General features: G+C 37.4%; 1 protein-coding gene across 2 annotated transcripts in view; it reads left to right on the forward strand.

Moving 5' to 3' along the window:
- FER (FER tyrosine kinase) overlaps nucleotides 1–20068 on the forward strand; it is a 148064-nt gene that overhangs the window by 86305 nt on the left and 41691 nt on the right. For both annotated transcript variants that reach the window (XM_061478706.1, XM_061478707.1), the window contains exons 14-16: nucleotides 6606–6662; nucleotides 9351–9466; nucleotides 11015–11109. In XM_061478706.1, the coding sequence (XP_061334690.1) occupies nucleotides 6606–6662; nucleotides 9351–9466; nucleotides 11015–11109 (268 nt within the window). The remainder of the gene's footprint in view (nucleotides 1–6605; nucleotides 6663–9350; nucleotides 9467–11014; nucleotides 11110–20068) is intronic.

A 20068-nucleotide genomic window follows, 5' to 3' on the forward strand; every position in this document is an offset into this window, starting at 1 on the left:
ATTTGTGATTTCTTTGATGTGTTTTCTACTAGTGAAAGCAGATAGGCAGGAGGAAAACTACACTTCAGACTTGAGCTTACCTGGAAGAAATTCAGGGCAATACTGATAATGTTTTAGTCTCATAGCTCAGAAGAATTAAAATGAGGTTATGTCTTGTACAGCCACCATCCGCTGTTCATACCTTGGCCTCAGTGGCCTTGAACACAACTCTTAATACCTGCGTCTTCACTGAAGAAAGGACCGACTGATTCCCTACTGACTGCTCAGGTCTTGAAACTCACCGTAGTCCAGGGAACCATGAGGCTTAATAACTAGCATCTTATATTCAGAGAACTTTATTTTACAAGTAAAAAGAGAAATATCTGATTATTTTTGAAGTATTTCTTTCACAGTTGGAGGTTTATTTCTTTAATTACATGTTAAATACCCTCAGTATGATGACAGTCAGCTGGTACCTGAGCTTTGGGGAAAGGTAGCAGTGTCAAGGCTGAGCAAGTTCTCCACTGTGTGGATTGCCTAGTTGACACCTTGTTTCTTATGATTTTACCAACAGATCTAGCAGTATCTTCAAAGTGAAGATGCGGAGATAGGACTCCAAACAGTAAGGATCTTGAGAGCATTCCCTGTCCTGGATGGGGCTTAGCACCAACAAGATAATGCAGCTGAGGATTGCTCCTTCCACCCTCAGCTGGGTGAAGGTCTGAGGCAGAGCCAGACCCTGTCCTGTGGGAGCCACTTTTGGCTGAGGCTCTGCTGCTCACCTGAGCCCCAGCTCCTGCTGCCTCGCAGCCCTGTGCCTGGTCATGCACCCCATTCATCAGGCCCTGGCCCCTGATGCCCAGATCGCTTCCAGACTGAGCCTGACACTGCCTTGTTGCTGTGAACGTGCCCACCAGTCATGGGCTGTCAGACTCCGGTTCCCCTCACTGGTCTTCACCCTGAGCCCAACTCACAGGCTGACCTCCTGGCTTGGCCCCAGACCTGCTTTATCACCAAGGACGTGGCTGATCTGAACCTGGGGCTGTCCACCCAGCCTGCCCTGCTCACTTGCTGGTGACAGTGGTGTGGGTGAGCCTCAGGGGTCCCCCATGGCTCCAGGGAGCAGCCAGCCCTCACAACGCACTGTTGCTCTGCTGCTCAGGAAATCAGGAGGATGAATAAGCAAGGAGAAGTAACACCATTAAACAAAATAGGTGCGAGGATGTGGCTTCAAAAGACAGTGATGCCTTTCCCAGCCAGGAAAGAAAGAATATTTCTGCCTAGAGTGGTCTCAGTAGGGTTCCTGCTCATCTTTACTTCCCTGTCAAGAGGAAGGTGAAAGTCCACCTTGAGGCAGTTCCTTCCTATTGTTTAGGTATCTTGTAATTTCCATGATATACTTCCATAGAGAATCTCAAAACCCTGCTTTTGCCAAATTGCTCATGTCTGATAGTTATCTCTCAAGAGGCACTGGAGCTGTATCTGAGCTGAGCCACGCTGGTTACAGTGCTTGGCTAAGAAGTTTGGCAGTCATATAATTCACTTTCCCCTCATGGGGAAAACCATAGGACATAAATAAAATAGAATGAGGTAAAGTCCTGTATTTCTCAATCCCATTTGGAAATAAGATCTATTATTAACATAAAAACCAAGCATCCTCAAGCACTAAATTCTGTAACTGGATTTGTCTAAAGCGCTTTTATATTTTGTGGCTCATTCGGAAAACTCCGAATGAGCATGAGTTAAAGAGAGATTTATAGTGATCTTACAAGAAGGTGGCTAAGCAGGTTCCTTCTGGGAGGAATAGTAGTGCATTAATAGTCTTTGGAGTTCTGTCCTCTCTCATTCAGATTAGTTTATGATTAGATATGGAAACGTGGTGGATTTGCTCTATTGGACGTAGAAGCAGCTCAATTGAAAAGAAAATTTCTGTGACTTGAATTGATGGGCATTACAGTGTCTGTTTGTCTATACCTCCACTGAAGATTATTTTTTATTTTACATTTTTCTCTCACATTTTTAGCTTTCAGTATCTGATTAGTCTGTAGAGTAATAGCATTTAACAGTTGGAGAAATATTTACTTTTTATTCCCAATCAGAATTAAGCACTTCCAGAAGATCATGAAATTTATGATCAGACAGGAAAAGAGTCATGACTTTATTTCTGACTTTTTTTAATGATATGCTAGTATGCCTCCATTCCTTTGTGTCCTTAAAGGATTTATTTAATTACTGGCAGCTATCAAAAATATTGAATGATGACCTATTCAACTCAGTGCAATTTGAACACAATTAATGAGACAACATACTTGTAGAAAGAATCCTTTCTTTGTTAGTGTTCACCCTGCAATACTGTTTATTAATTAAAGATAAATTTGAACCAGTGACACTTTGTTTTGAAGCAGTATTTAAAGGGATATTCAACACACTGCAGGTTAGAAAATCAGGTTTGTTTCTTGATGGATGAGTTTGGTTTTGGACAAGAGCCAGAATTATACACTGGTATGATGTAGGTGACAACACCTTTTCTCTTAGATTCTTTCTTACTATCTGTTTTAAGAAACTGCTTTGGTACAGTTTGGGGTTGTAGTACTCCACAGGTGCCTGAAGATACCAGATAAAACTGCAATGCATGCTGCCTTTTTAACTTAATATTTCACTTGAAATGCTTTCTTTAACTTTATTAGTGCTATGGGAGAGAGGTACTAACTGCAGCTTCAGAGTTGAATTCAGAAATGGACTTAGGGACCGTAATTGGAAGTGCTTCCTTACCATCACAGAATACAAAACTCTGTGTTAGGTTTCCATCCTCTCTTTTCACAGCATGAGGAATTATGTACCTTAGGAGAAAATTACAGTCTTAGGAGAAAATTCAGGCTTAGCTAGTGCTAGGGCTTAGGCACTTCTGTCTGCGTAGGAGTTACAGTGTGTAATTCCTATGTGCTGCAGCACCTGAGTATCTCAGGTGAAGGTATCTCAAGTGAACCAGTTTACTTTGCAAATAGAAAAATACAGTGCAGTATGAAAGCTGCCATCTTTTTATCCAGAGGCTCAATGTTAACACTCAGGCAAGGGTATGTAAGATGCAGGGGAAGGAGAATTGTGTTTTGATACTTCCCAGTGGGAAAAAAAGAAGTAAATACTGTATTCATAGTCTTTAAGGCTTTCACTAAATCTGAGAGAGAGAAACCGGGAGGGGGAAGCATGACACAAAAGCTTATGGGTGAGGGAAAGGAAAGGAAAGGAAAGGAAAGGAAAGGAAAGGAAAGGAAAGGAAAGGAAAGGAAAGGAAAGGAAAGGAAAGGAAAGGAAAGGAAAGGAAAGGAAAGGAGGGGAAAGGAAAGGAAAGGAAAGGAAAGGAGGGGAAAGGAAAGGAAAGGAAAGGAAAGGAAAGGAAAGGAAAGGAAAGGAAAGGAAAGGAAAGGAAAGGAAAGGAAAGGAAAGGAAAGGAGGGGAAGGGAAAGGAGGGGAAGGGAAAGGAAAGGAAAGGAGGGGAAGGGAAAGGAAAGGAAAGGAGGGGAAGGGAAAGGAAAGGAAAGGAGGGGAAGGGAAAGGAAAGGAAAGGAGGGGAAGGGAAAGGAAAGGAAAGGAGGGGAAGGGAAAGGAAAGGAAAGGAGGGGAAGGGAAAGGAAAGGAAAGGAGGGGAAGGGAAAGGAAAGGAAAGGAGGGGAAGGGAAAGGAAAGGAAAGGAGGGGAAGGGAAAGGAAAGGAAAGGAGGGGAAGGGAAAGGAAAGGAAAGGAGGGGAAGGGAAAGGAAAGGAGGGGAAGGGAAAGGAAAGGAGGGGAAGGGAAAGGAAAAGAGAGGGGAAAGAGGAAAGGAAAGGAAAAGTTCTGGGTTACAGTTTCTGTTCTGTTAATTGTGTCAAAGTATATACCTTCTGCTAATTTCATCTGGCAAATACTGCTAGTGTCAGGTTCCGTTATAAATGTATAAGTTAAAAGACTAAACAAATGATGAGAGGTGCAGTCAAAAAGACTACAACATGCTAAGGGTTGCATCATTTTCTGGAGCTGTCTGCTTTTGAGGCCTGTGCAGGTGGTGCCTGATGAGTAGTGAAAGAACAGTTCTGAAGAGATTCCATCTGGGAGCAGAAACGATCATTGAAGCAGCACCTGCCTCCTTTTCAGTCTGCTGGCTCGGCCGTGTAGCCACAGGAGTGAGACATATGATAAGTCTTCTGAATTTAAGATATAGTTTATATACCTACAAAATTAATTCACGATTTCTATTCATAAAAAGATCTCATAAAAAGCAAACTCTCCATTTATGTACCACTGAGGTGAATATTAACCTGCTGATACCTTGTGAAACTGATAATAGCAGGGCTGCATAATTTGCATATGCTGATCATTAAAGATTTTTTTCTAAACCAACAATGAGAGCTTCAGTTACAAAGATGATCAAACTTTGAACAATCCTTTGATTGTGAAAGCTCTGGCAGAACCATGATAACGTAATGAATGGGTTATACTGGTATAGAAAATGACTGAAAGTTTTCATAAAAAGTACAAGTAATGATTAGTGTGCTGATACAGTGATAACGAATCCTTCCACAGATTGCTTGGTTCCAGTTTATGTTGCCATTTGCTTTGATTAGTCTTCTGAAGGGCTATGCGTCAGATTTTTTTTCTCCATAAACAAGCCTTTGAAATGCCATGTTTTTAATATTTTCAAAAAGTTATTCACTGAAGTACTGTATCATTGGAATTAAGCAGTAAAAAATCCACTACATTTTAATTGTATAACTTTTTTGCTTTTACATTTGTATCTCAATGTTAAAACCCATTATTCTAATACCTCCAAGTAATAATTTTTGTGATTTTTTTTTTTTTTTTTCTTTAGAGCTTTACTTGCAAATTGTTTTCTTAAACTTGCATTTTACTGCTAAAGTGTGCACTTTGATGACACTTGCTGTTTGTAGTGTAACAGCTTCTGGCTGAGGCATCCAATCAGCAAAAAAAAAATAAATCTAGAAAATCTTCAATGAATAGAATGCATGATTTTTAGTAAAATCAAGAGGAGATCAAGGAAATACATTACTTATGATCTGATCAGTGAGGCAGTAGTTTTAATCAAGAATCTTGCCTATAGGAGAAAGGTCATTTGATGCTGAAGATCCCTTTCAACCCAAACTGTTCTGTGAGTCTGTGTTGGTAGGGTATTTCTCACAAGAGGAGTAGGAGTGGCAGAGTATGGATCCCATCACAGCATGGTGGCGCTGCACAGAAATTCATGTGATGGGGCTGACAGGAGTCGCCTGCTGGAAGTATGGGTGAACAGAGGCATTCAGAAAGTCTCTAGAATGTGGACACTGAGCACAGCTTACAGGAGCAGTGGTCTGTGTGATTTTGTGACATTATATGTAAGAAGAAAAAAACCCCACAGAAGTCACCATACCAATGACACCCCACACACATACTTTTTTTTTTTCTCTGCTGAATTCATGTCAGTCAAAAAATATGGAGGATACAAGTGAGTAGCCACCTTCCCAGCAAGTGCAGCTTAAATCTTCTGTACTTGTTTAATTCTTTCAGTTGCCCAGAACATCTCTGGCTTATCTGATGAATAATTTCCTCCTTGCAAAAAGAGGGAGCCATCAGTCAGTACAAGTCTCCACCTTCCTTAGAAGTTGACAGCAGACTTCAGTTGTTATGTTCTCTGAGATCCACATACAAGAAAGATAGGACCATTAGAATGTGTCCGGAGGAGGGGCACAAAAAGTTATCAGAAGAGTGGAACACCTCTGCTACGAAGAGAGGCTGACATAGTTGGAATTGTTCAGCTTGGAGAAGGAAAGGCTCTGGGGAGACATTCAGGCAGCTTTTTAGTATTTAAAGTTGACTTACAAGAAAGACAGTCTTTTTGCTAGGGCCTCTTCTGACAGGACAAAGGGCAATTATTTTAAACTGATAGAGGGTAGATTCAGGTTAGGTACAAGGAACAAATTATTTATTGTGAGAGTGGTAAGACCCTGGAACAGATTACCCAGAGAAGGGGCGGATGCCCCATCCTTGGAGGTGTTCAAGATCAAGCTGGATGGGGCTTTGAGCAACCTTATCTAGAGAAAGATATCCCTGCTGGCATTTGTTACGTTGTCTTTTCAAGTAGTTGCCTGTAATATTTCAAACTACCACAAAAGAGACACAGATATGTGTCTTCTTAATACATAGAAAAATCTGTTCTTCTTCATGTGCATTGAGAAGAAAAATGTTGGGTTTTTTTAATCTACCATTTCATGTTACATTTCATGTTATATTTCATATACTAAAATGAAGTTTTCTTATCTGATTTTGACTCAGGTATCTTATCTGATTTTGACCTGTTAAAAACAGGTGCTAAGTATCATTTCCAAGGCTTGTATGAAAATTTGCAGTATTCTATCTGCATACATACTGTCTTCTTGTAGGCTTAATCTTCTGATAGATATTTGCTATGTGGTATATTTCAATATTTTATTGTATAGCAAATCTTCTAAAGTGTTTTATAACAGTTTAGCTTTAAAAGTTCCTGGCATGTTTTTGATTGAGCAGTCTGAATACAATGGTTCTACCAGTGAAATGTATCTTATAGAAAACCATACATATTTGCACAGGCTGAAAATTCTTCTTTACATTTCTTTCTATAGGATAAGAAATGGGTTCTCAATCATGAAGATGTCACACTGGGAGAATTACTGGGTAAAGTAAGTAATCAAGGGAGCTAAAAAACATTTAAATAAGTATATGTTAATCATTGAGCCATTTCTTGTTTTGCTATATCTTTTAAATTACTCTGGTACATAATTTTTGTATAAATTCTTTTACTTTAATAGAAAAGACAGCATTCCACTTTATATAAATATAAGACACATTTACTGGTAGAAGAATGGGTATGCTGAAAGTATGTAACTGGTATACATATTTTTCTGTTTTGGAAGGCTTTTAAGCTAACTAGATTTCTGTAAAGCGCAATGTGACTGTTTTACTTTTTGTAGTCTTACAAAAATGTTGCAAAATTTAAAAATTACAAAAAATATATGCTTATGTATTTATGAAATTTCTGGGGTTATGTAAAATATTTTATATAATGAGATTAAATCAAAATCTATTAAGGCAAATATTCTCCATTTTGTATGATTTATTGCATGTTAGGTAACTTCACAATCATTTATGTATAAAATTAATAATTGTATAATGTAGTTTATATCAAAAATTCTGCTTCAGAGCTCCAAGTCTTTAAAATCAGGTAAGCCCCATAACTCACTTAAATTTTTAGCATCTTTGCACCTGCAAAGACGATCCAAGTGTCACACTGGACACAATGTTACAAAGGATTTCCCTAAAACTGAAAAATAAGTGTAAATGAAGAGATAACTGAAAGCAGTAATTGCTGCCTTACTTTGATACACACTAGAAGAATTGATAACTATTCATGAAATGGAGGAGCTAAATACTATCAGAAAGTTCTGTTACCCAGGACAAAATCTCTTTGGCAGCATTAAATTAAGATGTGTCAGGCATTAAAAAAAGCTTTGTCTTGCTAAAAAGCAAATATGGATTAGTCTTGATGAGTAAAGACAGTTAAAGTAATCTGAAAATTTAGTAAACTGAATTTACATGTGCACTGCATATTTTTAGCACAAAGCATTTTTAACATTCAGTGAAGACCCCTCAGTGCTTAAAAGTGACTATAGAAGGATATGTTTTTAAAAAATACAGAAAAGGATCCAAACTTTCTTGGAATACAGTATAAATCTGTTATGCCTCCATCTGTAGAGCGAGGCAAACTTTGGAAAAGGTAAGAATGCCAGGACCATCAGCATCTGTATGATAAAAGTTGAACTACAGCCATTCACCATGGAAGTGAGAAATCTGAGGGTCTTTAAAGTCTTGTGTGGCCTGGAAAACTTTAGGATGAAAATCATGAAAGCTTAATGTGTGAGAGGACTCAAACTTCAGAAAACATGAAGATTTTCCTTCACCTTAGGAGTTAATGGTCTTGTTTATTTACTCAGTGTTAATTCTGTCGTACCTCACAAAATGAAAATTGTATGAAAGAAACATGCTATATTAAAAAAATTGTATCTATAATAATAATTAAATATTTTGAATAAAGTTAAAAAAAAAAAAGCAACGTTTTCAATACTTAAGCAGTCTTTGCGGTCTACATCTTCCTTTATCCTAGGTTATACTAAATAATACTGGAAACCTGTGTTTAGGCCTAAATTTCTTCCCTTGTTACTAGCAGTACATTACTATTTTCCATCTGTGAGTTTTTCTGTCTTCTTGCTTTGGCAGTACCATATTCAAATGAATGATGTAATGAAATCTTCATCACTCAGGAAAGAAAGAAAAACATTTCCAACAGAGCTTTGCTGTTTTTTTAAGTTACTTGCAGCACCAGATACCAGGACACAGAAGTGGAATCCATGTGGAAATTTATCAGATGCCTAATTTAAATTAAGTTGTACTTATTCTTTGGGAAATGCAAAACTTTAATAAAAGTATGAGATGTTTGACTTTGGGAGATTTGTTTTTTTTTCTTCTCCTGGATTTTTTTCACTGATAACAGTGTTTTGTCATATACCCCACAATTTCCTTCTTCATTCCATTTGTGTCCTAATTAATTTTCCTTTTATTTTTATTTAAGTAAATATTACATCTGTTGGAGATTATTCTATGATCTGTATTACTTCAGTTTTCTCCTATGAAAGAAACCCAACAACCAAAACCCAAACCAAAAAATTTACCCTTGGGGTATGTTGTTGAAAACCTAAAAATGGTTATGAAAGGAGCTACTTCTAAAGTCCTGTCCAAATATATAGAGCAGTACTGAGCTTAGATTTAAAAAAAAAAAAAAAAAGTGAATCATTTAACTTTCTCAGGGCAGACAAAAAAGATACTTTTGAAGTGGCTTTAAGTTATTCAGTGGTGTCAAATTTTCTTATTTTGCATTTTTTTTATTTCCTGTATATGTGAGAATGTATATACATTATTATGATATATTTTGTCTTTTCCACTAGTGTGGAAATGAAAGAGTGCAGGAGTAAGAATAAGAAAAAACTGCACTATTATGAATGTCTGTTTACTTTAGAAGACAGTAGGAGGTTTTATGGGAAAATTGTGATTATACAATTAATGGTTTTTTTCTCTTTTGCCATCAAGGTCAAAGTAGAACTTGTACACTGTGCCCATATAATAGATGTCTGTCCATATAACTATGCCTGTGTGAATTGTATCGTGTTAGGAACAAATACTAGAAGAAAACCTCATTTGGCTTCATAAACACATTTCAGAGTTCTCTACCAGTTAGATTAGCTTTCTGCATTATTTTTGTGGAGTTTTTTTAAGATTTTCTTTATTTAGAAGATTTTTTTTTTTCCTGATTTCAGGGTAATTTTGGTGAGGTGTATAAGGGAACATTAAAAGATAAAACTCCTGTTGCTGTAAAAACTTGTAAAGAAGATCTTCCTCAGGAATTGAAAATAAAATTTCTGTCAGAAGCCAGGTAGGTTCTCTAAATTTAATTTAAATGTATACTTGCCGTCGGATGTTGTTTTTTTTTTTCAAGTTTTATTACTAGATGAATTTACAAAATCTGACCTTCAGAAAAAGTCAAGTCCTCTCAGTTTATTCTAGAACTGTTTTCCTTGTAACTAAAGATATGCATTTTAGTATGTGAATGCACTAGCATCTGCACTTGCTGACGCTACCTCTTTGGCAAAGCATGCTATGCCTATAAAACACAATTATGTTAAGTGCTTCCATTTGGAACTTCTACGATGTATCATGAGCATATTTAATAAGATTATACCAGTCATAAATCCTACTTTACATGTGTGACTAGTAGAGCTGATCAAATGTGGCAAGGTTACTGAATAGATTCCATTTAATAATTTTCTTTGTAAGAAGAGTTCACTCCAGTAGAAATATTTTATATTGTGTCAGGCAGTATGTGATTGCATACTTATTTTTCAAATAATATTCATGCCACAATATGCTAAGTATTCTGAATGTAGCCTGAGGTAGATAGGTAAGTTCTGAAACCTCACAGTAAAGGGGTATGTTGAGATAATTTCACAGTTATTTAACATTTTCACTTTTGCTCAGAAGCTTAATATGTTTTCATTTTTACTCTCAAGCTAGTATGATCAGTATGGAAAAGTACAAGATAAAATGTACATTTAGAGATTGAAGATCAGCCACTGTATCTATTGAATAACTTTAAATAGCTCAGAAGTTGGCAAGTGCAGCTTGTTAAACAGCCTGCTGCAAATGTTAGTCTGAAATAAAATGAAATGTATTGTTTCTCACTAGACATGTATGCACTAGGTAGGTTAGCATTTTACTCAAGAACCCAGAAATGGAAGAGGGAAAAAGATGTGTTTTAAGTCAACAAATAGTAGAAAAAACATTTAAGTTACTGGGTCTATGTAGAATTCTTCCTTGCCCTTCATTTCACTTCTGAATCGTAGCATGCTGGTTTAGGCTGCAAATGTTATTAATGAAGTATTGCTTGAGATGATGTAAATTTTTTTAATTCCCAAAATTAAAATTGCTGTCCTTATATTCTTCTGAAACTTACTGTATTAATTAATCTCTGACAATAAAAGTGGAATGAATGTGCTTTTGAAAAGTGCAGCACAGAAATGGAGAGGCATGGAAATGGAGAGGCATGCTGGGCATGCTTTTTTGATGTAGCTCTGCTTCTGGTCCACCACTGAAATTCTGTTTAATTACAAGGGTTCTTGAGAAACTGCGAACCTGTCAGGCCATTATTCAGTAATATAGACATGTTATGTGGACAAAAGGTAAACTTAAAGTGTTCAATCCTTGATTTATTAGCAAATCACTATGCCTTCCATTTAAAACACAATGATGATTGGTCTGTTACATAGCTTTTTTATCTTTATGATAACAATAATGACATGTTCCATTGAAATAATATTAAGGGTTTAAAATATTTTCCTATGTTATTCAATCAGTTTGTACAACAAAATTAATAATGTAAAATAAAGTTAAAATTAATATAATAAACTTACTATATTTTTTGCAGAATACTCAAGCAGTATGATCATCCTAATATTGTAAAACTAATAGGAGTTTGCACACAACGACAGCCTATTTATATTGTTATGGAACTTGTTCCAGGTAATTTTTTCCCCTTTTTTCAGCATATTTTCATAGGTGTTTTTTCCATAATATAAAATGTATTGTTTTCTATTTGCCTTTATTTCCATTCTTATGACTGATCTCAAAAGCCATCTCTCTTGCAAATCTTTGGAAATCTTAGGTTCTGCTAGATTTGGACTGGAGGGATCTCCACAAATCTGTTGTGAGTTTCTTTGTAGGCATTGAAGACAATAGAGTGTGCTGAAAGGTATCTCAGCTCTATCTTCGTTTTGCTCCTGACAAGACAGTACATGGTTCTTCCTTTAACAGTAGAGTTATGTAGTTAATGCTAAGGTCCTTGTATTTAAAGAAACTTCATGGCTGTGTAATGTTTCAATTTTAATAATACAGATTTGGGTCATCTTTGGTAATATAAGAAGGTTTTTTTCTGTATCAAAATGTTCAGGGTTTTTATGTTCAGTTTATGAATAGCTTTTGAGTTATCTTTGTAATCTTGAGTTCATGTTATTCAGGAATGGAGAGAATTTCAAGTGTTGGGATGATAACAGCTATTGGGCAATTTTATTTCTCTGTTGGTTTTCTCAGCAGCTGAAACATGTGTGAGCTTGGTAGCCTTTTGTACTGCAACACTATTTGTTTTACATATCACTGTATTTGTCTTCAAAATTATGCAGCAAGCTGTTTTAAGAACTCATTCAGGAAGACTTAGATTGTTTATAATTCTTGAGTAATGGCTTTAGTACAACAGGACCTATTGGAATTTTCTGCCTTTAGTCAATTAAATTATATTTGTAAGTGTGATTAACTTTATTAAAATGGAGACTAAAAGCAGTGTCCTCGGTTTCAAGGCATACTTTGGTAATTACCTTCTCCAGACATCTCTGAAGATAAAAATAAATCGTGATCTTTTAACACCTTTATCATTCTGGTTCAGGGTTTTCAGAGCCTAGGACAAACTGTTGAAATATACTAATACAATTTGAGGAGGAATTAGTGAAAACCTTTCTGTGATTCTTATGCCTATTTTGCAGTCCAAGTCTATAAAAAAATTCTTTTATGTCCTGGCTTTGAATTTGTGAGAAACAACTTCTTAATTCTTACCCTGTTTTGCTGGCCTTCAAGTCCTCTGTATAGCTTCTGTGCTTCCCTGTCCGCCTAAACCCTGTATTATGTTCAAGCCATTACACTTTTCCATGTTCTTCTACACCTTTGCTAGCACACCATGAGACTGACCAAATCAGCTGTGATAAGGAACTCTGAAGAAACTGGCAGAGGAAAGATAAAACACATCAGTTCAGAGAAGCAGTGATTCTGATGTTACTGATTTTCTGTTTTCCAATAGTAAGTTTGGATGAGATTTCCTCAGATAATAATTACTAGTGTTCTGATTTGGTATTTAATGCTGCCCTCTGAAGAACAAAATAGCAATAGGCTTGTTGACTTGAACTCAGCAAAACTTCTTCAGTATCTGCTTTGTCTGTGATTTGTCTTAAATATGTTTATGCTTGAAGGTGTTTAAGCAGTGACATTCTTTTTAATAACTAAAAACTGCATGGTTTAGCTTAGAACTGTATTCTGCAAATGTATGGCTGAGGATGCCTGTAATTAATAAATGTCTGACAGCTTTTACTGTGAGGAAAAAATCAGAAACATCTCCATAAAATGTGGAATTCTTCTTGTGTTTTCTGTTCTGTTTAATGCTTGCACTTTTTCTACTGTGTTTATATCCTAAATACATGTCAGCTATATGCTTACTATACTATATCTTTCTAGACTGCTGTGGTGTGGCTCAGTAGCAGCTAATTCTGCTTTTTACTTCAGATTCAGATTTCAGTTCAGATTCTTAATTTGTTCAGGTATTAAAAATGTAATTTGAAACTTAGCACTTTATGTAGATAGGTGCTACTCAGTTACTGGTTCTGTCATAAGCTATCTCTGCAAAGGAGTCTTTTTCCTTTGTTGCAAATGTAAATGGGTTTAAAAACTATGCATCTGCATAAAGTCATCAGTAAAAACAATAGAGATGATGGCAGATGCATATTTAAGCATCTGTGCACCCAGTGTTAGATGCAGAAATAGCCCAGATGTTGCCAAAAGAAAAGTAAAGCAAATTGTCAAAGTTATCCTTTGTCTGTCCCTTTTCTTGGTGTGTGAGTTAACATAACAAGGGATGTGTCCTAAAGTAATAATCACATAAAGAAATTTCAAGATAGGTGATGCTCCATCCCTGGCAGTGTTCAAGACCAGGTTGGACGAGGCCTTGGGTGATTTGATTTAGCGTAAGGTGTCCCTGCCCACGGCGGGGGGGGGGGGGGGGGGGGAACTAGATGATCTTAAGGTCCTTTCCAACCCTAACTATTCTATGATTCTATGCAGGAAGGATTAACTGAAATAGTAAATAAGGTAGCAGAGCATTTCAGATACATAGCCAAAGTGAAAAAGTAGATGAGAAATTATATATGTTAATGAAAAAGAACCATCAATTTCTATTTACTTACTTGCCATTGGCCATACTGATCTCACTGTATATGTCCACCCTATGCCAATCCATCATAGATTACTCCAGTACAGAAAGACCCTATTGCCTCTTTCTCAATCCACCACCTGTAAAGAAATGAGGGTAGTATCTCAATGTCATGTATATGTGTTTTACATAAATTCTCTTTAAGGCATGCATATGTGGAAAAATATATCTCGTCTCCCTGTCATCAGATGTGTTGTTAGGGCCAGGCCTCTGCTCAGTCTTGTCCTGCACGTCTTTCTGCAGGAACCTCTACAGGTGAGAAGGGGAAGAACAGAATGTGCCATCTTCTCTTAGAGTAGGTTGGGATGAGGTTACTCTGGTCCTTCTAGTTTCTCAGATAACGTCTATAGAAAGAAACAGTTCTTTAAATTGAGAAGGGAGAAGGCCTGGAAAGACATAACTGTATTTTTATGATGATCCTGTTGTGATGGCATGGACTTAGAATGCTTTATTGATTAGATTAAAGATACAACAGTAGAAGTCCTAATAGCTATGCATGATTTTTATGTCAAGTTAAGAGACTCTACTAATCTGGTAGAAGACAATTTTTTCTGAAGAAAGAAATATACACATTACATATGTCATATATATAGCATATATATAACAAATAATTTAAGAAATGTGTGTTTTACAGTTTCTAATAAAATATGCCCAATGACCGTCACAAGATAAGCTTCTTTCTCACATTTTGAAGAATGTATATCAGGCAACATGCAATTTAATGTAGGCAAAAAAGATACAGGAATTATTTTAAAGAGCTGAGTTCTGTTTTCCAGGTGAGTGTCTGTAATATTGCCCAAGTAAAGTTATATAATAGTTTCTCTGAATACAACTGTTTCTTATTCTTTCTGACACACATACCACAAATAAAAATTTCAGTAAGCTGTGATGGCTACTTACTAATAAGAAACTCCCAATCAGTATTCTGAAAGTGCTGTTTGGGAGCTGTGTGCTCTATTTTGTGTAGGACAATATTTATTTATTGTTTAATTTAGATTTATTATTGCTTTATAAAAACTATTCTTGTAATTGATTAAAAGAAGGATTAAAATATTCCCTGTCTTGTATAAACAGGAGCTAAAATGGCATGTAACGGCAACTATGTCCTTCATATATACCTGAAAAGTTAAACATATAGAAGAGCTGTGATGTAAGACTGCCGTTTAGAAATTTACTATGAGAGTTACCAAAATACAAAATCTAAGATTTTTGAAATCCCAAGCAAATTGTTCTCCCTCTCCTCCCCTCACCTTCAGAAAATTGCCAAGAGAGCCGTTGAAATTGAGTCACTGAGTCTTTAAATTTTTTTCTTACAAATGTTTTGAGATATATAGAAAAATCTGAATTGCAGGCTTAAGTTACGCTAGTTAGCTGCTCTAAAAAAGCAATTAGCAAAGCAGATGGTTATAAAATGTTGATTTGTGACTGCATAATGGATACATTTGTAATAACTTTTAAAGCATTCTTGCAAATAATTTTATTCTTTTTTACCTGAATGACATTGAAATATTGGGCCCAGATCCTTACAAGGGCCTATTACTGAAGCTGCTCTCTGGCTTCTCAGCCACCATGTAATAAAAATTAGCCTTGAGTTTTACAATGTCATAGGTTTTTTTCTGTGAATTTTTTAGTAGACCAAGAACTGAGAAAACAACTCTATTGGAAATAATCTTTGTATTACAACATTTGCTAGCAGAGAACATCTCAGAGAGATTTCCTCTTCTTTGGTAGTTATGACTCTTTCTCCGTGACAACTGTAGTTAACAATTTGAAAATATTAAGACTGTTAAAAAGAAAGAAAATGAGTGTTGACGCAGGAGTCATGGACAACGCAGAGACGATCAATTCCAGCTTCTTCTTGTCTTGCTTAAGCTTCTTCGGGCCTCTCATGGCCTTGCTGTATCTTTTGGGATTATTCAGGGTTTATGTACCAATTATGCATTCTCCTGTGAGAACACTGTCTCCACAAATGAGGAGCACAACACCCATGCATTTGTATGCTGATTTTTTTTGCATTTGTTTTGTGTTCCTAATAGGGGTTGGGCTTTTATTTCTCATTTGCTGTGCACTTACCTTTGCTCATATTATCTGATTCCATATTGCTAGCTTCTACTCTTCACATTCTATTAGGACTCTTAATTTAGGACGGGCCTGAACAATGCATATGCACATGCCCTCACTTGGTAAGTCAGATATGCTGGTTTCTAGATGCATAGACTCCAGTAAGCTCAGCTCCTTGGGTACATGGTGTGATGGCCTGAGCCAGAGAGCATATGAACTAGTTGAGCCTTTGCTAATAATCTGCATAGCATAGTAACAGGAAGGATATGCATCCAGTGGAGGATTGTGTTTTAATACTAAGACATATTCAGGTAAAGAGCCTGTAAACTTGATCTATGATCCTGAGATTTACCTTGCAGCAATACCTAGGGACAGTACAGTGGGAAAAGTCTCTCTACTAATTCTGATGTCGCTGAGGCTACTGGATGTACGGAAACGCATTTGACTGCCTGTTTCTTTTTCTGTCTCTACTGCCCAAGAACAGATTTCAGATGCTGTGTTAGCACATAGCTAATGAGAACTCCACGACAGTGAACTAAATCTTGCTGTAATTGCAATATCATGCCCTGAACTTTGACTCCTGTATTGAAAAAGTAGAATGATTCAGATCAGCTTGAGAAAAAGCAGAGTACAATTCTCAAGTTGATGTATACTGCCTAAGATTTTCATACCTTTCAGAAAGTCTGCTTAGAAAAAAATAGACTATTGGAACCTGTTAGTATTAAGAAGAACTTCAGTAATGTAGAACTTGTAGTTTGGGAACTACAAAGCAATCTCACCTCTGTGCCTGGGAAAATCTTGGAGCAGATTCTCCTGGAAGGCAACTAAGGCACATGAAAAAGAATGAAGTGGTTAGTGACAGCCAGCATGGCTTCACTAAGGGGAAATCCTGTGTAACCAAATCGGTGGCCATCTATGATGGGGCTACAGAACTGATGGACAGGGGTAGAGAAGTTGATGTCATCTACCTGGACTTGTGTAAAGAGTTCAACACTGTCCCGCACAACATCCTTGTCTCTAAACTGGAGAGACATCAATTTGATAGGTGGACCACTCAGTGGATAAAGAACTGGCTGGATGGCTGCACACAGAGTTGTGTTCAATGCCTCAATGTCCAGCTGGAGACCAGTAATGAGCGGTGCCCCTCATAAATCAGTGTTGGGACCGGTCTTGTTCAACATCTTTGTCACTGACATGGCCAGTGGGATTGAGTGCGCCCTCAGCAAGTTTGCTGATGACACCAAGCTGTGTGGCTCGGTTGATACGCTGGAGGGAAGGAATGCCATCCAGAGGGAACCTTGACACGCCTGTGAGGTGGGCTGATGCCAGCCTTATGAAGCTTAACCATGCCAAGTGCAAGGTCTTACACCTAGGTTAGAGCAATCCCAGGCACAGCTACAGGTTGGACAGACAAGAGATTCAGAGCAGCCCTGCGGAGAAGGACTTGGGGGTGCTGGTTGATGAGAAAATGAACATGAGCCGGCTTCAGTGTGCCCTCGCAGCCCAGAAAGCCAACTGTGTCCTGGGCTGCATCAAAAGGAGCGTGACCTGCCCCTCTGCTCTCATGAGACCTCACTTGGAGTACTGTGTGCAGTTCTGGTGTCCTCAACATAAAAAGGACATGGAACTGTTGGAACAAGTCCAGAGGAGGGCCACGAGGATGATCAGGGGACTGGAGCACTTCCCGTATGAAGACAGGCTGAGGAAGTTGTGGCTGTTCAGCCTGGAGAAGAGAAGGCTGCATGGAGACCTCATAGCAGCCTTCCAGTATCTGAAGGGGGCCTATAGGGATGCTGGAGAGGGACTCTTCATTAGAGACTGTAGTGATAGGACAAGGGGTAACGGGTTCAAACTTAAATAGGTGAAGTTTAGATTGGATATAAGGAAGAAGTTCTTTACTGTAAGTGTGTTGAGGCACTGGAATGGGTTGCCCAGGGAAGTTGTGAATGCTCCATCCCTTGTGGTGTTCAAGGCCAGGTTGGACCGAGCCTCGAGTGACGTGGTTTAGTGTGAGGTGTCCCTGGCCATGGCAGGGGGATTGGAACTAGATGATCTTAAGGTCCTTTCCAAACCTAACTATTCTATGATTCTATGAATTATAAAGGCTGCTGTAAATGATTTTTTTTTTTGTGGTATTGTTCCTTTTTTGTTGAATAAAGGAGACCTAATGCTAAGAGTAGCTAAAGTACATGTATGCTGTGGCTTACCTGAGCTTAACGTTAGCCCTGCTGTCTCTGAGGTGCAGCCAGATTCATAGATATTCTTGAAATGCTGATCAATGGTGAAAAAAAAATGGAAACTTTTAATTTCATGTTATGTGGTTCAGCTGCTATGTTTTCAACTTTGGTGGGTTTTTTTTTCTCTTTCCTACTTTGGGAGGGATTGAAATCTCTATAGAGATTTTTTTTTTTTTTTCCTCAATTGCTTCTTGTCAAGACATCACTTAAAACTTTTAATAAAAAGTTTTGCATGATCTGCCCCTGTGGTTGTATTGTGTACTTTTGCAGCAAATTTCAGCTTTATGTCCTGGCTTGCAGTCACATCCTGAATCTTTACTGCATGCTGGTGAAAAATCAGTGCAGCAGAAAGAAAAAAAAAGATCAAATTCTAGCCAAATTGATATCAGAGCTAAGGTGCAGATTTTTAATAGTGGTAGTGACTGGCTTTGTTTTCCATTAAATTTTTTGTTTTCTAGTCAGATGAGTTATCTGGCTCAATACCTAGTTGTTGCTAAAGCCACCTTCTGTCTGCCCTACACTTTCTCCTTTTCTCTTGTGCTCAGCTAAGCTTACAGCTTCCGTTTTTGTCTCCACTGCAACCTGCCATGGTTCTACCTCTGCCACCTTCTCTCTTGTTGGGCATGTCACCTTATGAACCAGTCACCCTTCCGTGGAATCCTTCATTGTGTATGTTTATGTCCAGCTTCACCCTCTCAAGTCCTCTGGGTGTATGCACGCACCTGCAGATATACAGACCCCATTTCTTCTTTATGCTTTCCCTTCTTTGTGTTGTACATCCATATGGGCCCCTGCCTTCGTATTTACTGCATCGTTTCCAACTGTGAAGATACTAAGAGAGGAAGCAGTAAGCTTCCTTTGTCGGGGTGTAGGTGGCAGTGATTAAAAATTCCTTCGGACTCAGAGGTTCTCTATTTGATAAAACAAAACCAGAAGCCCTCTGTACAGTCTTCTTTTAATTTAACATTTGAGGTTAGTTTGTTTTTTATATTTTCAAATATTTATGTTCTGTATTGAGATTGTACAGAAATATATTGTCAAGTAGATGAAACTGGAAAATCTGAAAACCGAATAAAAAAACCCGAAGCATGAAAAGTCAGCAGCGTGTTTTCGTAGCTACAAGAACTCCTATATGCATCTTATTTCTTACTTTTTATTTATTGATATTCCTTCACATTACTGTTTTTGCTTTGCCTATAACAACTTTAAGTAAAAATATCTATTATTTAATGTGTCTGCATTTAAAAATATGCTCATTGTTTTTTTTGTAGATTAAGAAAACGTTGTTCTTCATAATATGCTTCATATGGGCTGTCATAACTTTCTAATCTGAAATCCTTTTCAAGGCTAGTAACTGTTGTTTTTTAACCATAGTCTGATTATAGGAATTACTGAAACAAAACGGAATGCAGCACTTCCTGAGGGAAGTTGATTTTCCTTTTAGTTAATTTCTGAAGTAGGTTGTATCTACCCACTCCTATAGTCATATATTCTTACAGCCACAATGCCAAAACATAAGCATCCAAGAAGTCTAGCCAGCATTATTTTGTGCAGCATAGAGGACAAGGGATGGTGGCTATTGATTTCTTGCTATGATTTCTGCTTTATTCTTGACAGATAGTGACAGACTTGCTTTTTCACAGGCTTTTATATCATTTGGAAATAACTAGTTAATGTGGTAGGATCATTGGCTTCACACTGTAGCGACTTGATCCACCACAAATCCAAAATACTGACCATTGTCAGTATTTTCCTCATTTTCAGTATTATATATCTATAGTCTGTCATCCCAATTAAATGAAGTGAAATAGCACATTATGTGTTGCAACCTTCTTCATTTTACTGTAATTTAGTTATTTTGTGATAGTGGGTCATCTCCTGCACATCCACATTTCCACAGTGCAAGATGTGGTCTTATCACAGGTTCTTCTGCTAAAACGTCATCCTCTTTGCAGTCCTTTGCAAACAACGTCTCTGTGTTTACTTCTTTGTTTCTGCTTGGCTCTCGATGTATGCCGTTCTTTTAACTTCGGTTTTTTTTTCTTTCATTTCTTGGCTTCACATACATGCCTTTCCACTTTTATTTGCTTTGCTTAACAGGAAAAATGAAGTCTTAACTAAATCTTTCAACAGTACTCTGTACACAGTTGAAAAA

This window comes from Pezoporus flaviventris, unplaced genomic scaffold, assembly GCF_033815535.1.
Source record: "Pezoporus flaviventris isolate CSIRO_AGI_PZ_B2104156 unplaced genomic scaffold, CSIRO_AGI_Pfla_v1 ptg000130l, whole genome shotgun sequence".
Taxonomy (NCBI): Eukaryota; Metazoa; Chordata; class Aves; order Psittaciformes; family Psittacidae; genus Pezoporus; species Pezoporus flaviventris.